Below are 25,225 nucleotides of genomic sequence, written 5' to 3'. Positions count from 1 at the left end.
ACCATAACCTATCTATTTCATTATTCAAAACCCTGCCTAGATTCCTGTTTGTCCCCCAAAATATGCTGCATATGAGCAGCTACTTGGTGTGTGTCTCAGTTCCAGAAGCCTTAGTCAAAGGCCCTTTTGGTTTTATGGCTTTTGAGGGCAAAATAGCTAGGACTCCAAGTCTAACCACCATGATTAGACAGTTTAGAATTGCTTATCATGTGCCACTGGAACAACAATATAGACTAAAGGACTTCAAGATTATTTTATAACTGCCCATTCCAGTCCACAGTACAGGGTTATATTCAATATTAAATCCTTGAGTTACTGCCTTTGCTCTTTCCTTTAATACCTTAATTTTATTGTTTTCTGTTTTCATTTTTGATCTCATATTCTTATTGATTTAATTTTATCTCCCAATTATAAAGAACTTGAACTTTCCCCAATGTGAAAATCCACTGAAAAAATATACTTAAAGGAGTTTCACTTCTTGCCCAACACTGGTCTCTCATTTTGTAGGTAATTATCAGTGTCACTTCACCTCTCTGTCCTGAGATGGTTTTGTAAAGATAGACATTCTAGCTAGACAAGTGTTGCTGGTCTGGATACCTAGCACATAGAAAGGACAGGAAAGTTAAGAGTTCAAAGCCTTCATGGGCAACTTAAAACCTGTCTCTAAGTAAAAAGTAGAAAAGAAAAAAAAGTAGAAAAGAAGGCTGAGAAATGTAGTTTAGTTGTCCAGTACTTGCCTCATAGAAACAAGCCTCTAGGTTTAATTCCAGTGCCACAAATGTAAATAAGTAACCATTTCTCTCTTTTCTAAAAAAGAATATTTATTTATTTCATGTACATGGGTACATTGTCGCTGACTTCAGACACACCAGAAAAGGGCAACAGATCTCATTACAGATGGTTGTGAGCCACCATGTGGTTGTTGGGATTTGAACTCAGGACCTCTGGAAGAACAGCCAGTGCTCTTAACCGCTGAGCCATCTCTACAGCCCCCATTTCTCTTTTTTCATTTTCTAGTTCTTCATCTTCCTAAATCCAAAGACAGTATGCAAGTTTTCTCCATAACATGTTTTTTTTTCCTGAACATTGGATATGTGCGTTTTCATTTCTGTTTCTATGAATACACACTAGTTTAAAGTATAGAGATGCTAGATATGAACATATAGAGTCAATACCTAGGAGTTTAAAATGGAGTTTCAATACAACTACTAAATATAGTCTCATAATTTTCTTGTTATATTGGCTCCTGTATTAATTTACCTACAACTGTCAAAATGAGAGAAAATCCTGCTGTTAAGTGTTTATAACTTTGAAATCTAAAGAACTAAAAATAGCTGTATTTTCTAATAAGAAGTAAAATATATTTCTTCATGCAGTTTTAGGTGAAACACCAGATACAAATCTTGAATATCAAGAGTCAGGACTACAATTTGGAATTCAGGCAAAGAAACTAAAAATATTCACACCTGAAAATGGTAAGTATAAATCTTTAAAGTATAAAACTTTAAAGATTAATCATATAAAATAATTTTCTTCAGTTTATAAATATACACATGAATATATAATTATTAAAAAATTTGTATCTTTGACATAAAGTATAAATCATCAGAATGATTAGAGAAACACGGTGATCTGGACTTGTTTGACCTTCCTGTTCTTAAGGCCTCCTCCTGGCACACTCATGGGCTCAGTGTTCACCAAGACCCAGTGACAGTTCAACAGTTGCTCCCAGGTGTTCATTTTCTACAGTCACAGGAGATTGTGGATCCAAAACCCAGTGGGTATTGTTCCATGATCCTTGGCATAGATTCCAACTGTCAATCAAAGATTCTGGTGAAACAGAAAAAGAAAAGTACATCAGAGACTCCGGAGGACTACCTAATGAGGGTATACTAGCTAGTTTCATGTCAACTTGACATATGCTAGAGTTAACTGAAAGGAAGGAACCTCAAATGTAAAAGTGTACCTGTAAGAACAGGCTGTAAGGCATTTTCTTCATGGGTAATTGATGGGGGAAAGCCAAGCCTAGTGTGTGCGTAGTCATACCTGTTCTAGGGTTCTACAAGGAAACAGGCTGAGCAAGTCATGAGGAACAGGACAGGAAGCATCACCACCCCTCCATGTTCTCTGCATCAGCTCCTGGATCCAGGTTCCTGCCCTGTTTGAGTTTCCGTCCTGACTTCATTCCATGATGGACTACAATATGGAAGCATAAGCCAAATAAACCCATTCTTTCCAAGCTTTCTTTTGGCCATGGTGTTTCATCATAGTAAGAGTAAGCCTAACTAGTACAGAAGACCTCCAGGCTTTCCTGTATGTCATCCAGATGGATGAGCCCTCAAGTAGCTGATATTAATGCTCCAGAAGCCAAACAGTCCCCGAGGCTGTCATTTGCTAGGACAGCAAACTCATAACACTTGGCAGATTCCTTCTTTGCTGTGAAACTACCTATTTATTTCCTAATTTCCCCCCAAAATTTCACCTGTTAGATCTCTGCCTCTGGTGTGCATTAATGGTACAGTTGTGTTATTATAAGGTCCCACTCTGCCCTGTCATTGTCTAGTCCCATAGAAAGATATGGTCAGGACCATGGGAATCTGCTATTTCTCAAGAGTGCTGCTTTTCCTGGGCCACCCCCTTAGGAAAGATGTAACTCTTTCCACATAAGGCAATCATCTGTATGGACAGGATGCTAAGAAGGTTACTTGCAAGATCACCCACCTTGCATTCATCACCAGCATACCCGCTGCATTCAGCTTGAGTAGTGGCCACTGTCAATAGCACAGTATCAGATAATGCCAGGGCCAGCAGCAACACTGCAAGATCAAGTTGCCAATGAGCAACTGTTAGCAAGCACCCAAGACCAGCTGGTAAACACCACTTCCTTAAGCCAGAAATGAGAGCAGGAAATTCTTATTCTGCAGACAAGTGATACTGTTTCTGAGGTGTGAACATGCCAGCAGATTCACTGATATAATCCTAACTGCAGCAGTTCTCAGGGGCCATGGTGTAGGCACCTAGGACATTTAAACTACTTCATGTTTGACAAGAACCCATTCAATACTGGCTACTTTGACAGTGGACAAACTCCACTGTGTGGAGAGACCCACACAGAGCACTATCATGTTTCTCCATCACTCACATGTTGGCTCAGGGAGTAATATTACCTACAAATAACCATCCAAAAAAACACTAGAGAAAGTCTTCTTTCTCTTTGCACCTCAAACTTTAATTATGATTCATGGTCTCAACAGGTGAGGAGAACATCTTGTAGTCTTATTTTTATCTGTTGTGTATTTGACTTAAAAACTTAGCAGGGTTCATGGATTTGTTTCAGAATTCACAGAGAGAAGAAACTGTATACTAGTCATGAGTGCAACCGCTAGGAAGATCTTAGGGAGCTTCTTTAAGCACAGAGGGGAAATGACTCAGAAGCAGTCACCCATACCATTTTATCTACTATGTATCCTGTGTATATTTATAGAAATATATACATTTGATTAGATACTGACTAAATATAACAGTTTCTCAAACTACTTCTTGTACTGGAAAACAATATTCTTAAATATTTATCAGTGACAATGCTTGGTAAATGTGTTTTTATCAGTTGGTCTATGACTAGATCTCAGTCTAAAGTATGAAGAACCTGGGGAAATCAGAGACTAACATAAAACATTTGATTACTAGAAATAAAAAATTATGAAACTTTAATGTACATTAAAACTGTTATAGGAGTCTTAGCACATCTTATCTAGCATGACAGTCTTTATAAATTTATAAAGTGGTAAAATATTTTTATATATGTATTAATTGAAAATCTGGATGCTTCATAAATCTGTTTTTTAAATAAGTGATTAAATTTCTCTTTTAATATAGCCCACCATGAAGAATCAACTACAGGTGTTAGAGTGGAGAATCTAAATGTATCATCAACCTCCCAAATGCAGTTAAAGAAGCAAAAATCTTTGGGAGGAGAAATATTTACTAGTGAGTATAAGGACTATAGTTATCCTATTTATTTTAAATTAAACTAATTAGAACTTTTGTTTGATTCATAAATGTATATGTAAATGTATACCTAATAGAAAGGTCTATACTTTAAACATAAAATTTGAGCATTGCCAACTGAACTCAAAATCAAAAGTATAGTAAATATTTTGACCACAGTCAGTATATTATATTATTATATTATATTGTATGATTATGATTCATGAATACCAAGAAAGAAATGGGTAAATCATCTCTTCATGAACAATGAGCGTATCCAGGTGTCTCCAGAACCTCTGTCTTCCCCCAATGCAAATTTTCTACCAGAGACTCTAATCAGCAGATGGTGGCTCACATGTCACTGAAGGGGCAAATGCAGGTCCAGGAAGAAGCCAACAAGGGTAGTCAGGTGAAGGGTACATGGTATCATATTGTTTGAGGCCTACTCAGAGTTGAGGAGTCTTTATGGTAACTAGGAATATAGGTATTATCTGACCTCCTCTCTGGCTGGAATGTGGGTGCAACAATAGCTGTATAGTCCCATCAATTTCCCTTATTATTTCTAGTGAGCGGTGGGGAGGGCAAAATATATACAATCATCTTTTCTAAACTGAGACACCATAATACTTATATAGATCACACATGAGAATTTCACACACCAGAAATTCCTTGTTTCTTTCAGAAAGTATGGTCCTAATCACATGCCATGTGTGAGAGAAAACGTGATTCTTTTTGGTCTGTTCCTTTATCTAAGCTTACTTAGATGATTCTACCAGTACAGTAGTGCTGCCCCAGACATGGATTAAAATATTATAATCTATGCAATTGCTACAATATCAGGGACCCTGTGGAAAGGTTCAAGCTTTGTGTTGAGTGTCTCTGTCACTAAGCTAGCCAATCCTGATGGTCAGTATAGGAAAAGATACAAGTATGACTGTGATATGTTGGTTGATGAATGCTAAGCTCCTCTACACCATGCTTATTACCTTCAGCATGTCAGGCTGACTCTGAGGTCAGTAGTGGAACTCAGGCTTCACGTGCCCTCATCAATCAGAGTCTGGGTGCCCAAAGTCTTGCACTTGGGTTGGATGTACCTGCTTGGTAAAGACTTCTGACTTTATTTTTCAGCAATGATGAAAATCATGCTTGCTTTCTTTCTTGGACAGTGAAGACTTTTTACATGACAGTAACCTGGGTGAAGGATATGGAAAATTCCTTCCTATGGATAATTCCACCAAAGCATGTATATACTAGTAGAGGCCATGACAATGGGAAATTTTAGTGGCCTGAAGGGGATTTACCCAGTGAAGAATGTAAAGGCTCACTTTTGTTTGTAATTATTTTACTGCTAAGCCCTAGTTGTGTTCATTCGTGAAACGTGAAAGGTGTGGATAAAAGTAGGAATCGATAATATAGAACACTTTGTATTAACTACTTTCTTCATCAAGGAAGCAAAATACTCAGATCTCAGGATCAACTGAAAAAGATTGGAGGAAATTACACTTCCTCTAAGCCCATCAAATATGAACATTGATATCTTCTGGCAAACACACACACACACACACAGACACACAGACACACAGACACAGACACACACACACACACACACACACACACATACACACACACACACACACACACACACAGGATGGCTCACCATTTGCCCTTCATGTTTAATGGAGAAGCCATCCATCTACTAGATTCACAAAAGGTTGTTTTTAATAGCACCAAGTTCTCTTTCTAAGGCTATTCACATAAAAAAATGCATAACTAATGTATTCAGTAGTACAAGACCTGCAGTGACAAACAGATGATCAAATGATATTTTTAGGTCTTTCCACTGGTCCATGTTTGCTATCTGAGCAGCCATTTTCCATGCTGTAAAATTGACCAGCTAAAGATTTAAGTAGTCATATGAGTAACATGACTCCATAGTAAGTTTGGTTGAGCTTGCTAAGCAGCATAATCAAAACAAATAAACCAATAAGATCTTTGAGTCTGGTTAATAATCTTGCCATCTCTTGCTGTTTTCTGCTTTCATCTTGTATAGTGGAGAGACTATTCAGGCCTCTCTTATTCCTTTAAGGGGAGTTAAGTGAGAATCTCTGCATACCACACTGGCACTTGTGGGACACATTGACATTGGAGAGAAGTAACCCATTAAGCTCCAGGTATCTTACTGTGATAACTAAGAAGTAAAAATGCTCCCAAGACATTTCAGTATCCCCTCAGTGATACTCAATTATGAATTGTGAATTGTGGGAGTTTTGAAGATTTTGTTTCCTTAAAAGGTTTCATTTGTTAACCTGCTTGCTGCATGCATGGTTACAGAAAATTATTAGTTCTTAAGTTGGTCAGTTAAAATAATAGTCCTAACTAAAAGTATCTGTTAAGCATTTACTCACATCTTACAATGAAATAAGTGAAATTATAAATTGAAAAAGGATCAAACTCCACCAGGGTTCACTTTTACTCACAGAATAGTAGTGGCTGTGGTGGAAGGAGCCCACAAACTCATGGCTCCTGCTGTTTCACAGCCTCGGAGTACTGCTGGGAGGGAGAGGGAGGTAGGAAAGCAGAGGGAAATTTTGAATCAGAATAGAGAAAAGTTTTTCTTTTCAAACGTTGTTGATTGACAAGTAATTGCTGTGAATATTTTGTGGAAACAATGTGATATTTTGATATGTGTGTGATCATATTGTATGATTGAATCAAGCTAATTAATATGCCCATCAGCAGTGCCTTCCCAAGAAACTGACCCATCCTGAGACACCTAAACAATAAATTGTGTGTACATAAACATTCATATATATTTATATATGTACATATATATATATATATTCTAACACACAAGCAAATGCATGTGCACAGTCATACTTAGAAACTTTGAGTTTGAGGACTAGGGAGATTGCTTACTGGTTAAAGCACTTACCATGAAAGTTTGAGAACACCCATAAAGGCTGAGTAAGCATGTAGCCTGCCTTGGATATAGAAGACAGAAGATCCCTAGAACCAGCACTGGAGTTTGGGAATTCTATATACTTGGGAGAAAAAAAACCCACAACTCCACCTACCAGCTGCTGGCCAACCTCTCAATGTTTTCATTCTTCCTGTGAACAAAACATGTCCACAACATTCCAATGTATTCCTGATTTAACTGTTGATTCCAGAGTCTCACTTAAACACAATCAGCTTCTGATTCTTCCTCCTACCTAAAGTACACTGAGAACTAACAATGGTGAAGTTTGGAGGACCACTCATCCCAGGAAAATCTTCCCTTCCTCTGTGGACTCAGAGAGCCAAATTTCAAGTTATCCACTTCAAACACACGATGGTGTGAGAGGCATACTGCAAACAGTCCTGTTCCAGAAGGAAGGCAGCATGTGGGACAAGCCAAGAAATAAAACAAGCAAACAAAACAAAACAAAAAACAAACAAAAAATAGAGCATAACAGAGTCAAGTTAGCTTGATTCTAAGTTCTGGGGATAATCTCATTGGCTTGACGCCCTTTCCTCCATGGCTCTGCTCTTGGTGCTGGGTGACAGCCTTGAAAAGAAACAGGCAGTGGCCCAATCTGCTGTCCAGGGTGACAGGAAAATCTAAACTGGCATCTAAATCACACTCAGAGCCAATCTTTCTATTTATTGAAGAATAATGTTTTAATAGCAAATTAGCTGTTGCCCTCCTTCACACCTATTGGATCCCAGAAGTATGTAAAGTGTCTGTTATTCCACCCATTTTGGTTTTCTTGGCCCCAGTATTTCTGTCGGTCCATCTTTACATGTTGACTCTTAAACAGCTAAACATGCCTTGGTGTGTCCTTCCAGAGCAGGTGTGACTTTCATTAACTTTTTACTTTCATTTTTTAAAAAGCTGGGAAATTTTCATTTTTCTGTTTCCTTTTTACCTAATAATTTCCTTTTAACTTTCTTTACCAATTGCTTTCTCTAGAAAAAGATCAAACAATTCCTTAAATACTCTATTCTGAAATTGAGTTAGCAAAATATCAGAGTTCTTTGTTCACAAGTTGTACTTTCTACCCAACAGAATCACATTGCCTGCCATTTTCATAGGAATCACTTTAGCTCCCTAATATATCTTCCATTTCCATCATACCTCACCAGACGCATTTTCAGTATTCATATTTCTGTCAGTTTTATCTCCATGCCAGAATGTTTCCATCTAAGATGAGTGCTCTCCCCTTTCTTTCTGAGATCACGTACTTCTGTTGTTATGGCTTTACTTGTATCTTATTGAAAGAGACACAATTCAACCTTCGAATTAGATAGTATCAAAGATCATGGAGGCTGTAGTTAATTACACCCAGAGGCCCAAAAAGCACACTTCTTGTTTGGAATAAAGCATCATTCCCAAGTATGGAAATAGCCAAACCCAACCCCTAGTCTTGTTTATTTTGAAAAGATAAGATATTGGATTAAAAACCGTTCTGGAAATCAGTCTGGAGGTTCCTCAGAAAATTGGACATTGAACTGCCTGAGGATCCAGCTATACCTCTCTTGGGCATATACCCAAAAGATGCCCCAACATATAAAAAAGACACGTGCTCCACTATGTTCATCGCAGCCTTATTTATAATAGCCAGAAGCTGTAAAGAACCCAGATGTCCTTCAAGAGAGGAATGGATACAGAAAATGTGGTACATCTACACAATGGAATATTATTCAGCTATCAAAAACAATGACTTTATGAAATTCGTAGGCAAATGGTCGAAACTGGAAAATATCATCCTGAGTGAGGTAACCCAATCACAGAAAAACACACATAGTATGCACTCATTGATAAGTGGCTATTAGCCCAAATGCTTGAATTACCCTAGATGCCTAGAACAAATGAAACTCAAGGCGGATGATCAAAATGTGAATGCTTCGCTCCTTCTTTAAAAGGGGAACAAGAATACCCTTGGCAGGGAATAGAGAGGCAAAGATTAAAACAGACACAGAAGGAACACCCATTCAGAGTCTGTCCCACATGTGGCCCATACATATACAGCCATCCAATTAGACAAGATGGATGAAGCAAAGAAGGGCAGACCGACAGGAGCCGGATGTAGATCGCTCCTGAGAGACACAGCCAGAATACAGCAAATACAGAGGCGAATGCCAGCAGCAAACCACTGAACTGAGAATAGGACCCCCATTGAAGGAATCAGAGAAAGAACTGGAAGAGCTTGAAGGGGCTCGAGACCCCATATGTACAACAATGCCAAGCAACCAGAGCTTCCAGGGACTAAGCCACTACCTAAAGACTATACATGGACTGACCCTGGACTCTGATCTCATAGGTAGCAATGAATATCCTAGTAAGAGCACCATTGGAAGGGGAAGCCCTGGGTCCTGCTAAGACTGAACCCCCAGTGAACTAGAATGTTGGGGGGAGAGCGGCAATGGGGAGAGGGTTGGGAGGGGAACACCCATACGGAAGGGGAGGGGGAGGGATTAGGGGGATGTTTGCCCGGAAACCGGGAAAGGGAATAACACTCGAAATGTATATAAGAAATACTGAAGTTAATTAAAAAAAAAAACAAAAACTTAAAAACACGCTCCTGTTCACAGGTAGATTCACTCGGAGTAGGGGTGGGGGACTTGTGGATTGTTTATGTGTAATCATAGGGCCTTCTTAGATAGACCTAAGCCCATATTTGAAAACCTCCAAAGACTCTGGTGCACTAGTTGGTATCAGGTCTGGCATCTAAATTTTACTCTATGATATTACTAGAAAACTTTTGTGTTTAACTAGGGTTTGGCCTAAAAGGACTCATTTAAGGCTTTAAAATGTGACTGCTCTCCTTATAAGTATAGATGTGCATAAACATGTATATATGGACAGAGACATATATACAGACCATGTGCACAATAATCCTGTTTCCCACACAGCTTAGAAATCATGAACTGTCTTGGATGCCTTTAGTTTCAGTCTCTGGGACTTGTTCTCTCCTTTCTCCATTTAGCGTGTGTATTAACACAGTATTCACCCAGATTATCAAAAAATATTGACAGATTTATACACATACTTTGTTCCATAATGTTTGTTGTTGGAGAACCCTTTAGCAGAAAAAAAATCAAAAACTGACTATGGTGGTTATGTTAATTGTTACTTTGACAGAACCAATAGTCAAGTGGAAGCCTGGTCCCTAAGCATGACTGTAGAAAATTATTGATTGATTATATTAATTGTGGTGGAAAACCCCATCTGTATAAAAAGCAGAAAGCAAGCAGAATGCTGGCATGCATTCACCACTTTGCAATGCATTCAAGCACTCTCCAAATGTGGATGCAACATGACCAACTATTTGAGTCACTTGCTGCCTTGACTTCCTCACCAAATGAACTGTGAGCCAGCATATACCTTTATCCCCATTGCTTTTACCAGCGTATCTCGTCACAGCAACGGGAAAAGAAACCCAGACTGTGCCTGGATATCCCAGGCTGTTCCTTGTGTGAAGTTTTGCTTCAATTCTGTAGTTGGTTTGCAATTTAACCCTCACTCCTTTAATTTTTCCTTTTGAATGAAATGTGCACGGTCACCCAGGTGCCCTAAGTGGACTGTCCTTCCTTTGCATGTTTTTTACTTGACATTCTTTCAATAAGTCTTCTCAAGTTCATTTATATAAATGCTTTTGCTATTCTTTCATAGCAACATACAGCACCTTGCACTGCCTCATCTGCAGCAGTTCTGTGCTTTGTTAATACACACATTGGTTTATTTAGTCACTCTCCTATGCTTAATGTGATGTTGGATACTTTACAGTTGCAATAATGCCATGGCAAGTAGCCTTGTGAACATGCATTTTCTTTGGTTTGTCTAGGAATAAATAGTAACCTAAAACCATGAGTAACCTGTGAAACTACACCATTGACACCATTGATTCCTCCAAATATTTATAAAATAGGATGGCAATTTCCACAATATCAATTGACGAGACTTTTCCCATATTCATGTCAGATATAACATGGTAACTTGGGACTTTATGAAAATAAGAGAAAATACTGTTATACACCTGTTATTAGGAATTTGAATCCTGATATTCCACAGATTTTACTTTATATTGAGAAAACTAAAGATATATTTTTATGTAGTTCATACTGCAGCACCAGATGAGAGTCATACACATTTTCGTCAAGAGTATGCATCAGAAACACAGGTGCAAGGAGAAAGGGGAACAATTTCTAGCAATGCAAGACTTGCTAGTTTGTAAAATAAATGTAAAGTGCTTTAAATTAAGCCCAACAGAAGGCTCATGTCTCTGTGTCACGGTTTCTGTGTATGTTTCATGGACAGTGTGTGCTCTGACCTGAGTGTGAATTCTTTTGGACAAGGATAGGTGGAAGCCAAAAAATAAAGTGGACAAAATAGAATACTGTGCTCAACTTTTCTCATCTCCCTATGGGTAGGAAGTCTTAGTGTTCAGAAATTCCTCAACACATATGCCTTTTTTCTCCTAGCAATTCCTTTAGAACACTCAAAAAGAGAAGTATCAGCAGAAAATTTCTTTCCCGAGAAGAGACTTTATGTAACCACAAGCCAGTCTCAGAACAAGAAACAATACACTCCTTGGGATGATAATGCAAAGAGTAAGTACACTTCTTTCACGTTATATTTTAAAGACTTTTTTATTTATCGTACATATGTGAGTACACTGTAGCTGTCTGAAGACACATGAGAAGAGGGCACTGGATCCTATGACAGATAGTTGTGAGCCACCATGTGGCACTGAAAATTAAACTGAGGACCTCTGGAAGGGTAGATAGTGCTCTTAATTGCTGAGCCATGACTACAGCCACCTTCTATGTTATTTTTAATTAAACTTGAGAAACCTTCCTATTGGGTTTGAGAATAGACCTTCATCCATGTGCCTCTGTGAACTATTATGTGCAATACACTCTCAAATCTTCTGACAATCTAGGTATCTTTTGTAATTAACTGCTGGCTTGCCTGTGCTCACTTTCTAAATTTCTGTTTTTTATTGTAGTATCAAGTTCTGCCTTAATTATAAGATGCTATAATTTTGTACATACATATTTCAAAGATTCACCTCCTCAAGGTCAGAGAACATTGTTCTATTAAAGGGACTTATTATTTTGATCGTTTTCTTGATTTCCCTTAATAACTTCCTTATTCGTTATTAATGTGGCTCAGCACATTTTCTTCTGGTTATTCTCTGATTGGCCTTTTGCTTCTGTTGCTTTAATTTTCTTCTGTTTTATTATTTCAATGTTTTTCTTAACTTTGTGTGTGGTTTTGTACTCATTCTGATACTTATATCTTAATAATCTCTTAAAGGCATATGTAGCCGAATTATAGACATTCCTTTCCAAAATTTTTAGATTTTTTAAAAATTTTATGTGTATGAGTGTTTTGCTTGAATATATGCATGCTCCATGTATATGTCTGGTGCCCATGGAAGTCAGAAAGAGGATGTCAGATCTCATGATACTAGAGTTATAGATGGTTATGAGGCATCATGTAGATGGCTGGAAACTGAACTTGTATCATCTAGCAGGGCAACGAGAGCTCTTAACCACCAAGAACCATCTTTTCTTTTCTTTTTCTTTTTCTTTTTCTTTTTTTTTTCTTGGAGGAACGAATTTTTTTTTATTGTTGTCGTTCGTTTGTTGTTATTCTTTTTTTTCTTCCATTTTTATTAAATTGGGTATTTCTTATTTACATTTCAAATGTTATTCCCTTTCCTGGTTCCCTGTCCATCAGCTCCCTAACCCCTCTCCCTCCTCTTCTATATGGGTTTTTCCCTCCTCATCCAACCACCATTACTGCCCCTGAACAATCCCCTTAACTGTTGCCCCAACAAGGCTATTTACTGCTACCTATGCAGTTGGAGCCCTGGGTCAGTCCATGTATAGTCTTTGAGTAGTGGTTTAATCCCTGGAAGTAGTGATTGGTTGGCATCGTTGTTCATATGGGGTTGCAAGCCCTTTCAACTCTTTCAGTCCTTTCTCTACTCCAACAGGGTCCCGTTCTCAGTTTAGTGGTTTGCTGCTGGCATTTGACTCTGTATTTGACATATTCTGGCTGGTTCAGTAGAGATCTATATCCAGTTCCTTTCAGCATGCACTTCTTAGCTTCATCCATCTTATCTAGTTTTGGTGACTGTATATATGTGGGCCACAAATGGGGCACTCTGAATGGCCATTCCTTCAGTCTCTGCTCTAAAATTTGCTTCCCTATCCCCTCCTATGGATATTTTTGTTCCCCTTTTAAAGAAGGAGTGAAGCATCCATATTTTGGTCATCCTTCCTGAGTTTCATGTGGGCTGTGCCTTGCATCTTGGGTAATTCGAGTATAACCAAGAAGTAAGGATGCAAAAGAATCAAATGGATAGCTTGAGGCCACAGGTTGGTGGTAAACACCAGAGGGAAAGATCATTCTTCCAGAAACAATAGGCAGGTTTCTGGTAACTCAGCTTTACCAGGCTACTTGTCTTAGGTCCACAGTACTCTCTGAGTTGCCAACACCATGGTATGGTATACCTACCTACACTGAACAGCGTGGATGGAGATGTCAAAGCCAGATGTCGTGTTTACACCTATGTAAATAAAAAACAGAGACCATTTACCCAGAAGGGATTGCATATAGGTAGCCAACACTATGACGAATTATGGGAACCTGATTGAACTGACATATGGCCTGCTAGAGTAGGGTAAAGTATGTGCTTGTTTTTATTCATACCTTTTCTGGGTGAGTAGAAGCTTTCTTCATGAGACTGAAACTGATCATAGAGCAACTAAAAAGCTCTGCTAGGAACTTTTCCCGTAATTTTGCCACTCACTAGGACTGTTGTCATATAATAGGCCAGCTTTCACAGATAAAGCCTCTGAATTAATACTCAAAGATGTTTGCATAGTTTGGAATCTTTGTTGTGTATATATATCTCAGAACTCTGGGCAGGTGAAAATAATGAACAAGACATTAAGAGGAAATGCTATGCAATCTCTCATTAGAGTCCAGGGAATGGTGGATAAGCTGTTTTCTTATTTTGAGCCTGCGATACTCCATACAGGGAGGGATTGATCCATATAATATTTTAAAAATATTTTATTATATATTTCTTTATTTACATTTCAAAGGTTATTCCCCTTCCTGGATTCCTGTCCATAAGCCCCCATTCCCTCCCCTCGCCCTCCCCCATACGGGTGTTCCCCCTATACATCCCCCTTATTGCCCTCCCTCATATTCCCCTGCACTGGGAGTCCAACCTTGGCAAGACCAAGGGCTTTCCCTTTTACTGGTGCCCCAATAAGGCTATTCTCTGCTACATATGCAGTTGGAGCCCTGGGTAAGTCCATGTATAGTCTTTCAGTAGTGGTTTAGCCCATGGAAGCTCTGGTTGGTTGGCATTGTTGGTTTTATGGGGTTGCAACCTCCTTCAACTCTTTTAATACTTCCTCTAATTCCCCCTAAGGGGGTCCTACTCTCAATTTGGTTGTTTGCTGCTAGCATTGACCTCTATATTGGACATGCTGTGGATGTGTCTCTCAAGAGAGATCTATATCCAGTCCGTTTCTGCATGCATTTTTTAGCTTCATCAATCTTATTTAGTTTTGGTGGCTGTATAGATATGGGCCACATGTGTGTCAGGCTCTGAATGGCCGTTCCTTGAGTCACTGCTGTAAATTTTGCTTCCATATCTCCTCCTATGGATATTTTCCCCCTTTTAAGAAGGAGTGGGAACTTCTGCATTTTGGTCATCCTTCTTGAGCTTCATGTGATCTGTAGATTGCATCATGGGTAATTTGAGCTTTTTGGCTAATATCCACTTATCAATGAATGCATACTGTTTTTCTGTGAATGAGTAACCTCACTCAGGATGATATTTTCTAGTTTATTCCATTTGCCTATGAATTTCATGAAGTCATTGTTTTTGATAGCTGAGTAGTACTCCATTGTGTAGATATACCACATTTTTTTGATCCATTCCTCTGTTGAAGGGCATCTGGGTTCTTTCCATCTTCTGGCTATTATAAATAAGGCTGCTATGAACATAGTGGAGCATGTATCTTTGTTGTATGTTGGAGCATCTTTTGGGTATATGCCCAAGAGAGGTATAGCTGGGTCCTCAGGTAGTTCAATGTCCAATTTTCTGAGGAACCTCCAGATTGATTTCCAGAGTGTTTGTACCAGTCTGCAATCCCACCAACAAGGGAAGAGTGTTTCTCTTTCTCCACATCCTCGCCAGCATCTGCTGTCGCCTGAGTTTTTGATCTTAGCCATTCTGACTGGTGCGAGGTAGAGTTTCAGGGTTCTTTTGATTTGCATTTCCCTGATAACTAAGGATGTTGAACATTTCTTTAGGTGCTTTTTGGCCATTCGATAATCCTCAGCTGAGAATGTTTTGTTTAGCTCTGTACCCCATTTTTTAATAGGAGGATTTGGCTCTCTGGAGTCTAACTTCTTGAGTTCTTTGTGTATTTTGGATATTAGCCCTCTATCAGATGGAGGATTGGTAAAGATCTTTTCCCAATCTGTTGGTTGCTGTTTTGTCCTAATGACAGTGTATTTTGCTTTACAAAAGCTTTGCAGTTTTATGAGGTCCCATTTGTTGATTCTTGATCTTAGAGCATAAGCCATTGGTGTTTTGTTCAGGAAATTTTCTCCAGTGCCCATGTGTTTGAGACTCTTCCCCACTTTTTTTTCTGTTAGTTTGAGTGTATCTGGTTTGATGTGGAGGTCCTTGATCCACTTGGACTTAAGCTTTGTAATGGTGAAAAGAATGGATCATTTTGCATTCTTCTACATGCTGACCTCTGGTTGAAGCAGTACCATTTTTTGAAAATGCTATGTTTCTTCCATTGGATGGTTTTAGCTCCTTTGTCAAATATCAAGTGACCATAGGTATGTGGGTTCATTTCTGGGTCTTCAATTCTGTTCCACTGATCTACCTGTTTGTCTCTGTACCAATACATACAGTTTTTGAGAACCATCTTTTCAACCCTAAACTATAGATATTCTAAGCTGTAAGTATTCCTGTTTTCTTGACTTTTCCCACTTAATTACCTATTATGGTGCTCTCCCTCTGTTTGCTTTACTTTCTATAGTTATGTTAGATGTTATATTGGATCCAAAATTTTTACATTCAAGTGTGGATTAAGTAAGAAAAGCAAATAATTTAAAATATGTCAGTATAATTTTGTTTATGGTAATGAATAAAATATTCCATAAAAATTATGAACCAAAGCTACTAATAATAACAATGTACAAAAAGAAGCAAAGATGCTTTTACATTTGAGTAGTTAAGTATACATTCACACTTTATTTATATTTCAATTTGACAGAAATTTACTTGCATCAGTAAAAATGAGAATAGACTTCAATGAGCTCCATGTCCGGTCAGAGATCCCATACTAAAGAAGACTCAAAAATTTCATTCTGGTTAAAGAATGCACCCAATAAGAAGACATTACAATTCTACACATACACACACCAAACATGGGTACACCAAAACTCATAAAATAGACATGATGATATATTAAGGCATGGATTTCTTCCCTCATCAATGACCAGATTGTAGTTGCACAAAATATCTGTATTAAATAACACTATAGATAAAAAGACATGTAGAAAACATTCCATCAGAACTCTGAAGAAAACAATTTTTTTCTCAACTGTGTATGGCCCTTTCTCTAAAATAGGTCACATTGAGATACAGTGCCAACCTTCGCAAATTTTAGGAAAACCAAAAGAAATGTGTATGGGTATTTTGCCTGCATAAATATTTATACACCATGTGCAAGCAGTGCTCAAAGAGGGCAGAAGAAGGCATTAAAACTGGAATTACAGGTGATTGTGATCTAACATGTGGGTGCTGGGATTCAAATCTATGTCTTGTGGAATAGCAGTTGGTGCTCTTAACTGCTGAGCTATCTTTCCATCAACACTCCTCCCCCTAGACTTTTTTAATGTAGGCATTCAGAGATATAAATGTCCCTCTTAGGACTATGTTCCTTGTATGAAGGTGTTTTGTTATGCTGTATATTGATTTTCATTCCATTTAGGAAAAAAGTTTCCTTCTTGATTTCCTCACTGACCCATTCATTCATTTAATCATCAGTCATTTAATATCCATGAGTTGGAATATTTTCTGTAGTTTTCTTGCTGTTGATTACTGGCTTTATCCCAGTGTGTTCAGATAGAATACAGGCCATTACTTCATTTTTCCTATATTAGTTAGACTTGCTTTGTATCCTAATATGTGACATATTTTAGATAATGTTCCTTGGAATGCTAAGAAGAATATATGCTATGTTTGAATGAAATGTTTGGAGCTACCCATTAGGTCCATCAGATCTATGATGTCATTTAATTCCACCCAAAATTTCACTTTTTAAACACTTTGTCTAATGTTGAATGTGGTATATTGAGGCTACCCATTCTTACCATGTTGGGGTTTATGAGTGACTTTGAATCTAGTAGTATTTGATGAGATTGGATGAGCCTATGTTATGGTTTCCTCTTGCTAGATTGTTCTCCTGATCTCTATTAAGTGTCCCTCTTAATCTTCTCTGACTAGATACTAAATAAGCACATCTGAACATCTTTTCAGCCCTTTCACTCAGAAATGATGGATAATGTTTCTCATTTGTGTGACATTTGTTTCTTAGAAGTAACAAAAAGATTCATAAGCACCTCCCTTATCCTGTATTTACGTCTGTCTTGGCGATGTCACCCACCTCCTCACACCACATCAGTTGAAGATTTCCATTCATTTTCATGGCCATCTAGCCATCTCTCCTGTCCTTGCCCACAACTGATCTTGAACCCCCCATTCTCCTCTCCATGCCCTCTTCCAGTTCCCTCCCTCCATCAGCCTCTTAGGATTATTTCATTCCCCCTCCTAAAAGAGAATCAAGTTTCCTCAATTGGGCCTTCCTTCTTGTTTAGCTTCTTTGGGTCTGTGGAGTGTAGCATGGTACCTGTATTTTAAGGCTAATATCTCCTTATAAATGATTATATACCATGCATGCCCTTTTGGGTCTGGGTTACCTCACTCAGGATGATATTCTCAAATTCCATCCATTTGCCTTCAAAATTCATGATGTGTTGTTTTTGTTTTTATAGTGGAATAGTATTCCATTGTGGAGATGTACCAAATTTTCTTTATCCATTCTTCAGTTGAGGGATATCTAGGTTCCTTCCAGTTTCTGGCTATAACGAATAAAGCTACTATGAACATAGCTGAGCAAGTGTCTTTGTGGGATGGTGCAGCATCCAGGAGTGGTATAGCTGGATCTTGAGGTAGAACTATTTCCAGTTTTCTGACAAACCGCCAAACCTATTTTCAAAGTGGTTGTGCAAGTTTGTACCGCCACCAACACAGGAGTGTTCCCGTTGCTCCACATTTTCTCCATCATATGTTATACCTGAGTTTTGATCTTAGCCATTCTGACAGGTGTAAGACGGACTCTCAGAGTTATTTTGATTTGCGTTTCCATTTGAAATGTAAGTAAAGAAATATATCTAATAAAAATTTTTAAAAAGGATGTTGGACATTCCTTTGAGTGCTTCTTGGCTTTTTGAGAATCCTCTGTTGAGAATTCTGTTTAGTCTTGTACCCCATTTTTTTAGTTGGGTTACTTGGTTTGTCGATGTCTAATTTTTTGAGTTCTTCATATTTTTTTGGCTATTAGTCTTCTGACAGATGTAGGGTTGGTGAAAAACTTTTCCTGTTCTCTAGGCTGCTGTTTTGTCCAATTGGTGGTATCCTTAGCCTCACAAAAGCTTTTCAGTTTCATGAGGCCCCATTTATTAATTGTTGATCTTAGTGCTTGAGCTGTCGGTGTTCTGTTTAGGAATTTGTTTACTGTGCCAGTGAGTTCAAGGCAGTTCCCCACTTTCTCTTCTGTTAGATTTAGTTTGTCTGGTTTTATACTTAGGTCTTTGATCTGCTTGGACTTGAGTTTGTGCAGGGTGATAAATATGGATCAATTTTCATTCTTCTACATGCAGACATCCAATTAGACCAGTGCCATTTGTTGAAGATGTTTTCCAGTTTCCATTGTATGGATTCAACTTCTTTATCAAAAATCATGTGTCCATAGGTATGTGGGTTTATTGTTGGTTCTTCAATTTATTCCATTGATCAACTTGTCTGTTTCTGTACCGATACCATGAAGTTTTTATCACTATTGCTCTGTAGTACAGCTTGAGGTCAGGGACAGTGATTGCTCCCAATATGTTTTTATTGGTTAGGATTGTTCTGACTATCCTGTGTTTTTTTATTTTCCATATGAAGTTGAGAATTGTTCTTTTAAGGAATATACAAAATTGTGTTGGATTTTTGATGATTATTGCATTCAATCTGTAGATTGCCTTTTGTAAGATGGCCATTTTCACTATGTTGATACTACCTATCCATGAGCACAGGAGATATTTGCATCTTCTGATACCTTCTTCAACTTCTTTCTTCAGAAACTTTAAGTTCTTGTCACACATGTATTTCACTTGGTTAGAGTTACAACAAGATGTTTTATATTACTCAAGGCTATTGTAAAGGGTGTTGCTTCCAGAATTTCTTTCTCAGTCCCTTTATTGTCTGTATAAAGGAGGGCTACTGATTTCTTTGGGTTAATTTTCTATCTAGCCACTTTGCTGAAGTTGTTTAGCAGCTGTAGAAGTTCTCTAATCAAATTTTGGGGGTCGCTTATGTATACTATCATATCCTCTGTAAATAGTGATATTTTGACTTCTTCATTTCCAATTTGTATCCCCTTGATCTCCTTTAGTTGTCTCATTGCTCTGGCTAGAACTTCATGTACTATATTGAATAGTTAGGGAGACAGCAGGCAGACTTGTCTTGTCCATGATTTTAGTGGAAATGCTTTACATTTCTCTTCATTGGTTATTGGCTTGCCATATATTGATTTGATTATGTTTAGGTATGTACCCTGTATCTCTGATTTCTCTAATAACTTTAACATGGAAACTTTTTCAGCATCTAATGAGATAATCATGTAATTTTTTTCAGTTTGTTTTTATGATGGATTATGTTGATGAATTTTTGTATATTGAACCATCCCTGCATCCCTGGGATGAAGCCTATTTCATCTTGATGAATGATTTCTTTGATGTGTTTCTGGATTCAGTTTGCGAGTATTTTTTTTTCAGAGTGTCACAATTCAATTTATCTGTTAAAGTGAGGGAGAACCACCCACATTTTCACAATCTGTCACTTTATTTTCATAATAAGAAATACTAAATATCTACTAAACAGAAAGGTTTGCATTCTCCTAGCATGGGAAATATCGTTTTTTTTATATTTTTTTTATTAACTTGAGTATTTCTTATATACATTTCAAGTGTTATTCCCTTTCCCGGTATCCGGGCAAACATCCCCCTCCCCCCTCCCCTTCCTTATGGGTGTTCCGCTCCCAACCCTCCCCCCATTACCGCCCTCCCCCCACCAGTCTAGTTCACTGGGGGTTCAGTCTTAGCAGGACCCAGGGCTTCCCCTTCCAATGGTGCTCTTACTAGGATATGCATTGCTACCTATGAGGTCAGAGTCCAGGGTCAGTCCATGTATAGTCTTTGGGTAGGGGCTTAGTCCCTGGAAGCTCTGGTTGCTTGGCATTGTTGTACATATGGAGTCTCGAGCCCCTTCAAGCTCTTCCAGTTCTTTCTCTGATTCCTTCAACGGGGGTCCTATTCTCAGTTCAGTGGTTTGCTGCTGGCATTCGCCTCTGTATTTGCTGTATTCTGGCTGTGTCTCTTAGGAGCGATCTACATCCGGCTCCTGTCGGTCTGCACTTCTTTGCTTCATCCATCTTGTCTAATTGGGTGTCTATATATGTATGGGCCACATGTGGGGCAGGCTCTGAATGGGTGTTCCTTCAGTCTCTGTTTTAATCTTTGCCTTTCTCTTCACTGCCAAGGGTATTCTTGTTCCCCTTTTAAAGAAGGAGTGAAGCATTCACATTTTGATCATCCGTCTTGAGTTTCATTTACTCTAGGCATCTAGGGTAATTCAAGCATTTGGGCTAATAGCCACTTATCAATGAGTGCATACCATGTATGTCTTTCTGTGATTGGGTTAGCTCACTCAGGATGATGTTTTCCAGTTCCAACCATTTGCCTACGAATTTCATAAAGTCATTGTTTTTGATAGCTGAGTAATATTCCATTGTGTAGATGTACCACATTTTCTGTATCCATTCCTCTGTTGAAGGGCATCTGGGTTCTTTCCAGCTTCTGGCTATTATAAATAAGGCTGCAATGAACATAGTGGAGCACGTGTCTTTTTTATATGTTGGGGCATCTTTTGGGTATATGCCCAAGAGAGGTATAGCTGGATCCTCAGGCAGTTCAATGTCCAATTTTCTGAGGATCCTCCAGACTGATTTCCAGAATGGTTGTACCAGTTTGCAATCCCACCAACAATGGAGGAGTGTTCCTCTTCATCCACATCCTCGCCAGCATCTGTTGTCCCCTGAGTTTTTGATCTTAGCCATTCTCACTGGTGTGAGGTGAAATCTCAGGGTTGTTTTGATTTGCATTTCCCTTATGACTAAAGATGTTGAACATTTCTTTAGGTGTTTCTCAGCCATTCGGCATTCCTCAGCTGTGAATTCTTTGTTTAGCTCTGAACCCCATTTTTTAATAGGGTTATTTGTTTCCCTGCGGTCAAACTTCTTGAGTTCTTTGTATATTTTGGATATAAGGCCTCTATCTGTTGCAGGATTGGTAAAGATCTTTTCCCAATCTGTTGGTTGCCGTTTTGTCCTAACCACAGTGTCCTTTGCCTTACAGAAGCTTTGTAGTTTTATGAGATCCCATTTGTCGATTCTTGATCTTAGAGCGTAAGCCATTGGTGTTTTGTTTAGGAAATTTTTTCCAGTGTTCCAGATGCTTCCCTAGTTTTTCTTCTATTAGTTTGAGTGTGTCTGGTTTGATGTGGAGGTCCTTGATCCACTTGGACTTAAGCTTTGTACAGGGTGATAAGCATGGATCGATCTGCATTCTTCTACATGTTGACCTCCAGTTGAACCAGCACCATTTGCTGAAAATGCTATCTTTTTTCCATTGGATGGTTTTGGCTCCTTTGTCAAAAATCAAGTGACCATAGATGTGTGGGTTCATTTCTGGGTCTTCAATTCTATTCCATTGGTCTATCTGTCTGTCTCTGTACCAATTCCATGCAGTTTTTATCACTATTGCTCTGTAATACTGCTTGAGTTCAGGGATAGTGATTCCCCCTGAAGTCCTTTTATTGTTGAGGATAGCTTTAGCTATCCTGGGTTTTTTGTTATTCCAGATGAATTTGCAAATTGTTCTGTCTAACTCTTTGAAGAATTGGATTGGTATTTTGATGGGGATTGCATTGAATCTGTAGATTGCTTTTGGTAAAATGGCCATTTTTACTATATTAATCCTGCCAATCCATGAGCATGGGAGATCTTTCCATCTTCTGAGGTCTTCTTCAATTTCCTTCTTCAGTGTCTTGTAGTTCTTATTGTACAGATCTTTTACTTGCTTGGTTAAAGTCACACCGAGGTACTTTATATTATTTGGGTCTATTATGAAGGGTGTCGTTTCCCTAATTTCTTTCTCGGCTTGTTTCTCTTTTGTGTAGAGGAAGGCTACTGATTTATTTGAGTTAATTTTATACCCAGCCACTTTGCTGAAGTTGTTTATCAGCTTTAGTAGTTCTCTGGTGGAACTTTTGGGATCACTTAAATACACTATCATATCATCTGCAAACAGTGATATTTTGACTTCTTCTTTTCCGATCTGTATCCCCTTGACCTCCTTTTGTTGTCTGATTGCTCTGGCTAGAACTTCAAGAACTATATTGAATAAGTAGGGAGAGAGTGGGCAGCCTTGTCTAGTCCCTGATTTTAGTGGGATTGCTTCGAGTTTCTCTCCATTTAGTTTAATGTTAGCAACTGGTTTGCTGTATATGGCTTTTACTATGTTTAGGTATGGGCCTTGAATTCCTATTCTCTCCAGGACTTTTATCATGAAGGGGTGTTGAATTTTGTCAAATGCTTTCTCAGCGTCTAATGAAATGATCATGTGGTTTTGTTCTTTCAGTTTGTTTATATAATGGATCACGTTGATGGTTTTCCGTATATTAAACCATCCCTGCATGCCTGGGATGAAGCCTACTTGGTCATGGTGGATGATTGTTTTGATGTGCTCTTGGATTCGGTTTGCCAGAATTTTGTTGAGTATTTTTGCGTCGATATTCATAAGGGAAATTGGTCTGAAGTTCTCTTTCTTTGTTGTGTCTTTGTGTGGTATAGGTATAAGAGTAATTGTGGCTTCGTAGAAGGTATTCGGTAGTGATCCATCTGTTTCAATTTTGTGGAATAGTTTGGATAATATTGGTATGAGGTCTTCTATGAAGGTTTGGTAGAATTCTGCACTAAACCCGTCTGGACCTGGGCTCTTTTTGGTTGGGAGACCTTTAATGACTGCTTCTATTTCCTTAGGAGTTATGGGGTTGTTTAACTGGTTTATCTGTTCCTGATTTAACTTCGATACCTGGTATCTGTCTAGGAAATTATCCATTTCCTGAAGATTTTCAAGTTTTGTTGAATATAGGTTTTTATAGTAAGATCTGATGATTTTTTGAATTTCCTCTGAATCTGTTGTTATGTCTCCCTTTTCATTTCTGATTTTGTTAATTTGGACGCACTCTCTGTGTCCTCTCGTTAGTCTGGCTAAGGGTTTATCTATCTTGTTGATTTTCTCAAAGAACCAACTTTTGGTTCTGTTGATTCTTTCTATGGTCCTTTTTGTTTCTACTTGGTTGATTTCCGTTCTGAGTTTGATTATTTCCTGCCTTCTACTCCTCCTGGGTGTATGTGCTTCTTTTTGTTCTAGAGCTTTTAGGTGTGCTGTCAAGCTGCTGACATATGCTCTTTCCTGTTTCTTTCTGAAGGCACTCAGCGCTATGAGTTTTCCTCTTAGCACAGCTTTCATTGTGTCCCATAAGTTTGGGTATGTTGTACCTTCATTTTCATTAAATTCTAAAAAGTGTTTAATTTCTTTCTTTATTTCTTCCTTGACCAGGTTATCATTGAGTAGAGCATTGTTCAATTTCCAAGTGTATGTGGGCATTCTTCCTTGATTGTTATTGAAGACCAGTTTTAGGCCGTGGTGGTCCGATAGCACGCATGGGATTATTTCTATCTTTCTGTACCTGTTGAGGCCCGTTTTTTGACCAATTATATGGTCAATTTTGGAGAAAGTACCATGAGGAGCTGAGAAGAAGGTATATCCTTTTGCTTTAGGATAGAATGTTCTATAAATATCCGTTAAGTCCACTTGGCTCATGACTTCTCTTAGTCTGTCTACATCTCTGTTCAATTTCTGTTTCCATGATCTGTCCATTGATGAGAGTGGGGTGTTGAAATCTCCCACTATTATTGTGTGAGGTGCAATGTGTGTTTTGAGCTTTAGTAAGGTTTCTTTTATGTATGTAGGTGCCCTTGTATTTGGGGCATAGATATTTAGGATTGAGAGTTCATCTTGGTGGATTTTTCCTTTGATGAATATGAAGTGTCCTTCCTTAGCTTTTTTGATGACTTTTAATTGAAAATTGATTTTATTTGATATTAGAATGGCTACTCCAGCTTGCTTCTTCTGACCATTTGCTTGGAAAATTGTTTTCCAGCCTTTCACTCTGAGGTAATGTCTGTCTTTGTCTCTGAGGTGTGTTTCCTGTAGGCAGCAGAATGCAGGGTCCTCGTTGCGTATCCAGCTTGTTAATCTATGTCTTTTTATTGGGGAGTTGAGGCCATTGATGTTGAGAGATATTAAGGAATAGTGATTATTGCTTCCCGTTATATTCATATTTGGATGTGAGGTTATGTTTGTGTGCTTTCATTCTCTTTGTTTTGTTGCCAAGACGATTAGTTTCTTGCTTCTTCTAGGTTATAGCTTGCCTCCTTATGTTGGGCTTTACCATTTATTATCCTTTGTAGTGCTGGATTTGTAGAAAGATATTGTGTAAATTTGGTTTTGTCATGGAATATCTTGGTTTCTCCATCTATGTTAATTGAGAGTTTTGCAGGATACAGTAACCTGGGCTGGCATTTGTGTTCTCTTAGGGTCTGTATGACATCAGTCCAGGATCTTCTGGCATTCATAGTTTCTGGCGAGAAGTCTGGTGTGATTCTGATAGGTCTGCCTTTATATGTTACTTGACCTTTTTCCCTTACTGCTTTTAATATTCTTTCTTTATTTTGTGCGTTTGGTGTTTTG

General features: G+C 38.4%; 1 protein-coding gene across 16 annotated transcripts in view; it reads left to right on the top strand.

Annotated features, from left to right (window-relative positions):
* Ccdc7a (coiled-coil domain containing 7A) overlaps nt 1-25,225 on the top strand; it is a 410,770-nt gene that overhangs the window by 260,487 nt on the left and 125,058 nt on the right. For all 16 annotated transcript variants that reach the window (XM_087595057.1, XM_087595068.1, XM_087595056.1 and 13 more), the window contains 3 exons: nt 1,377-1,475; nt 3,877-3,987; nt 11,452-11,580. In XM_087595057.1, coding sequence (XP_087451183.1) covers nt 1,377-1,475; nt 3,877-3,987; nt 11,452-11,580 — 339 coding nt within the window. The remainder of the gene's footprint in view (nt 1-1,376; nt 1,476-3,876; nt 3,988-11,451; nt 11,581-25,225) is intronic.

Source organism: Rattus norvegicus, chromosome 19, assembly GCF_021556685.1.
Source record: "Rattus norvegicus strain SHRSP/BbbUtx chromosome 19, alternate assembly SHRSP_T2T, whole genome shotgun sequence".
In the NCBI taxonomy this organism is placed as follows: Eukaryota; Metazoa; Chordata; class Mammalia; order Rodentia; family Muridae; genus Rattus; species Rattus norvegicus.
Note: the sequence above shows the minus strand (reverse complement) of the source record. Positions and strands in the feature narration are given on the sequence as shown.